This window comes from Bactrocera latifrons, unplaced genomic scaffold (genome assembly GCF_001853355.1).
Source record: "Bactrocera latifrons isolate USDA-ARS-PBARC rearing strain unplaced genomic scaffold, ASM185335v1 scaffold_75, whole genome shotgun sequence".
Taxonomy (NCBI): Eukaryota; Metazoa; Arthropoda; class Insecta; order Diptera; family Tephritidae; genus Bactrocera; species Bactrocera latifrons.
Window position 1 is genome coordinate 1,030,840 of NW_017537434.1, and position 3,501 is coordinate 1,034,340.

Here is a 3,501-nt window from a genome sequence, read left to right on the forward strand (position 1 = left end):
CATACATTTAATAAGTGCTGAGGAACCACACTTGCGAAGGCCAAATGCAAAAATACGATTTTCTCACAGCAACGAAACTTATTTGTTTTGTAAATGCTTTTTAATATTTTTTTATTTTAGAATTTTTGTTTTTCAATTTTTTTTTTAAATATTTTTTATTTGTTTTGAATTTTCGGTTTTTTTATTTTTACACAAAAAGATTGTATTTCTTGTTTTAATCTTTTTTTTTTTACATATTTTTTAATTATTCTGTTTTCTGTAGTAGAAGAGCTGAAAAAAATTTTCAACTTTAGAATTTTTGTACAATTTTTTAATTTTTAAATTTTAATCCGCAGCTGCGCTTCAGCTCAAATTTAAATACAGCAACCTGTTTTGGAGCTTCGCTACTCACTCGCGCCCTAGTAAAGCTTATTAAAGCTTAAGCAAATTTGAGTTGCTTGCTTTAATGCGACATTAATTTCGACACTGTCTGTGCGATTTGGCAAAATAATTCTTACCACTTAAAGATTTATTGCGTTTTTATGAAATTCACACCTTTCAGCTGTTGTTTTTTTTTCTTTATTTGTTGGTTTAATAACTTGCATTTCTCTCACTTTTGCAGGCGCTCTCAGGTTTCCTCATGATGCTGACGCAAAATGGCAAATTGCTTTATATCTCCGATAATGCAGCCGAGTATTTGGGGCATTCAATGGTAAGTGGTGAAATTATTTTTTAAACATTGTATTTCTTCACAGCAAATAGCGTAGTGCTGTGCTCTGGTCTATTGTCAAAAAGTCATACCTGAGTTATTAACTCAAATAGCATATATATGAATCATATGTGGTGCAGATACGCATAATAAACAGGGGTATGTGTGTTTGGAACATCAAAATCGACATTTTGTATTACGTTCGAACATCGAACGCCAAGCTTTYTTTAGTTTTGAAAAACTGTTCAATAATGAAGACACGTTCTTCTCTCTTGTAACGCACCATTTTTACTAAGCCTAAATTCTTAGCCTTTTGATATTTTCATTGGGTGTGTTTTTTTATATGGCGAACACCAAACCCAGCGCACAATCCTGAGTATTGGTGATTCGCCTTCTCACTTTAGCTCGTCTTCAAACGGATGTGTTTTGGTTACCCAGCGGGTTCTTGGCCTAAGATCGGAAGTCATAAGCTGCTTGTGCCATTTGTAAACGAATCGTTTCTGGCCACTTCCAAGTGATGTGGAGAGTACTTGACTCACTTGCGTCAACTTCCATCCATCCTCCAAATTGCGAAAAGAAGAAACGACTGGCGCGCTGTTGCTAACTCCACTATAACATATTGGAGAAATTTTTAATATGGAAACAAATCTGAAAAAATTAAGCTCGAAAATATTTTTTTACAAATATTGACAACTGTTTACATATTTTTTTCTTACTATGCAATATGGGTATCGAATTAAACAGATTGAAGGAACGATTTAAGCGAAAGATGTTTAGAGATGGGTTGCCATTTTTTTTAAATTGTTTATACAAACTAATTGCAATATGGATATAAACAATTCTGACAAAGTTTTAAAATGAAGATATTTTAAGATTAGCTGCCACCTGTTTAAAATTATTTATATAATTTCAATGCAAATCAAATTAAGTAGAGTAAAGTAGTATTTAGAAAATGTTTAGGTCGGATGTACTTCAATAAGTGTTGTCACCTGTTTAAATTTTTGAATACAATTCAATTGAAATATGGTTATACAATTATGCAAATTTTAAAAATAAAAAATATTTAAATTGAAGATTCTTCGAGAAGGGTTGCCACCTGTTTAAAATTATTTATCACAATTAAATTTCAATATGGATATCAAGTTAAGTAGATTTAATAAATATTTAATTGGAAGAYATTTTCAGAGGGGTTGCCACCTATTTAAAATTCTGTATCGAATGAAATATTTTTTTTTTAATTTGCTTAATTTGAAAGTCACRTTATCATATTAAGCTATTTTTAAAAATATTTTATTCGAAGAAGCGTAGCTGGCAAAACAGGGTTGCCACCTGGTTACAATTGTGTACACAATCCAATTGAAATATGGGTAACTAACTAAACATATTACAAATATTTAAGTCGTAGATACTTCGCGTAGAGTTGCCACCTGTTTGAAAACAAAAGTCAAACGAATTGGTGAAAAAACGTTTGATGCCTATGTTGAGTCAAGCAAAATGATTTTGATACCAAAATATTTTTAAAAAATCAGCAGTATGCACTGCAAGGCATATATCACAAATGTAGCTTAAACATGGTAAATAATAATAATGGTAATAGGCCTTAAATATTTTCACACAATTTGGAAAATTTYCCTTTTGATGTGCGAACACGACAAACATTATTGTTTTTCTTCTTTTTTTTTTTTGTTTTCGGAACAATTCTTTTGTACCACCCTAGTGCCTTAGTTATTCTTATTTTTTTTTTTTTCTTGAATAAGATCACTAAATTAATTATGATAGTATAAATTATGAAAATATTCTAAGSAATTACACATAAATTACATTTTCCTTTCAGAATAAATAAATAGTAAAATAGACAAGGTTAAATATTATACGAAAAACGGACATAAAAACACCTTGTGTTGCACTACTTCAAAAGCCATGCTAGTAATTTTGAAAGGCATGTCAAGCATCTGTGTCAACATTTAATCTGATRGGTTTTACGAAAAGAAAGCAAAATAAACAATATTTCTTACAGGACTTTCGATTTTTTTGCGCTCTTCTAACCTAAAAGCCCGCCAAGAAAAAGAGATCTGCTGAAAATTTTCGAGCAGCAAACCTACAAGTAGCAGACCAAAATCAAAGTAACAGCCAGCAGTTGGTAAGCAGTAACAAAAAAAAAAAAAAATAACAACAACTTTAGTAGCAAGTTTACAAGCTACTTAAGCTAAGCGTAGTTTGAAACAAAATTAACAACAAGAAAAACAAAAACTGCTGAGAAGTACGTTTCGTTGAACACTTTTCACATTGCAACCAATGCAACAATAAAAATATACAGCAACTCGGCAGCCTAGCAACATGCAACCGAAATCACTGTCGCTCAACTTACAGCAAAAACAACACACCAGCAATGTAATGTTACAAAAAAGTGATGCTAATCTTTGRCAACTGACGACGGATTTAACATTACAACGCGCATGTCACAGGTTGTTTGCTCTGTGAGCTGTCAGTGCGGCCAGCAAACAAAACCAAAAACAGCAGCGCTAATAACAACAAAAACGCGCACTAAAATGAAGAYAACAACAACAACACGTGCGCCATACAGCAACCTGCAGTTGTTTTAGCAGCAGCCGCAGCTTSCAACTAGCTCTCGGTTGCATGCCACCAAACGCTGCCTACCCAGCTTTGATTAATTTGCCGCACAGCGCACTGAACTGTTAGCTTTTACCTCGAAAATCTCGCACAAAATGGCAAATTTCGCGTTTATTTTTTTTTTAACAAAAATCGCTTTTGGATGTAGAGAAAATGAGCTTAGTATTTGAGGTTGTTTACGT

General features: G+C 32.4%; 1 protein-coding gene across 1 annotated transcript in view; it reads left to right on the forward strand.

Moving 5' to 3' along the window:
• LOC108976317 overlaps nt 1-3,501 on the forward strand; it is a 142,861-nt gene that overhangs the window by 97,517 nt on the left and 41,843 nt on the right. The window contains exon 4 of the mRNA XM_018945343.1: nt 602-691. Coding sequence (XP_018800888.1) covers nt 602-691 — 90 coding nt within the window. The remainder of the gene's footprint in view (nt 1-601; nt 692-3,501) is intronic.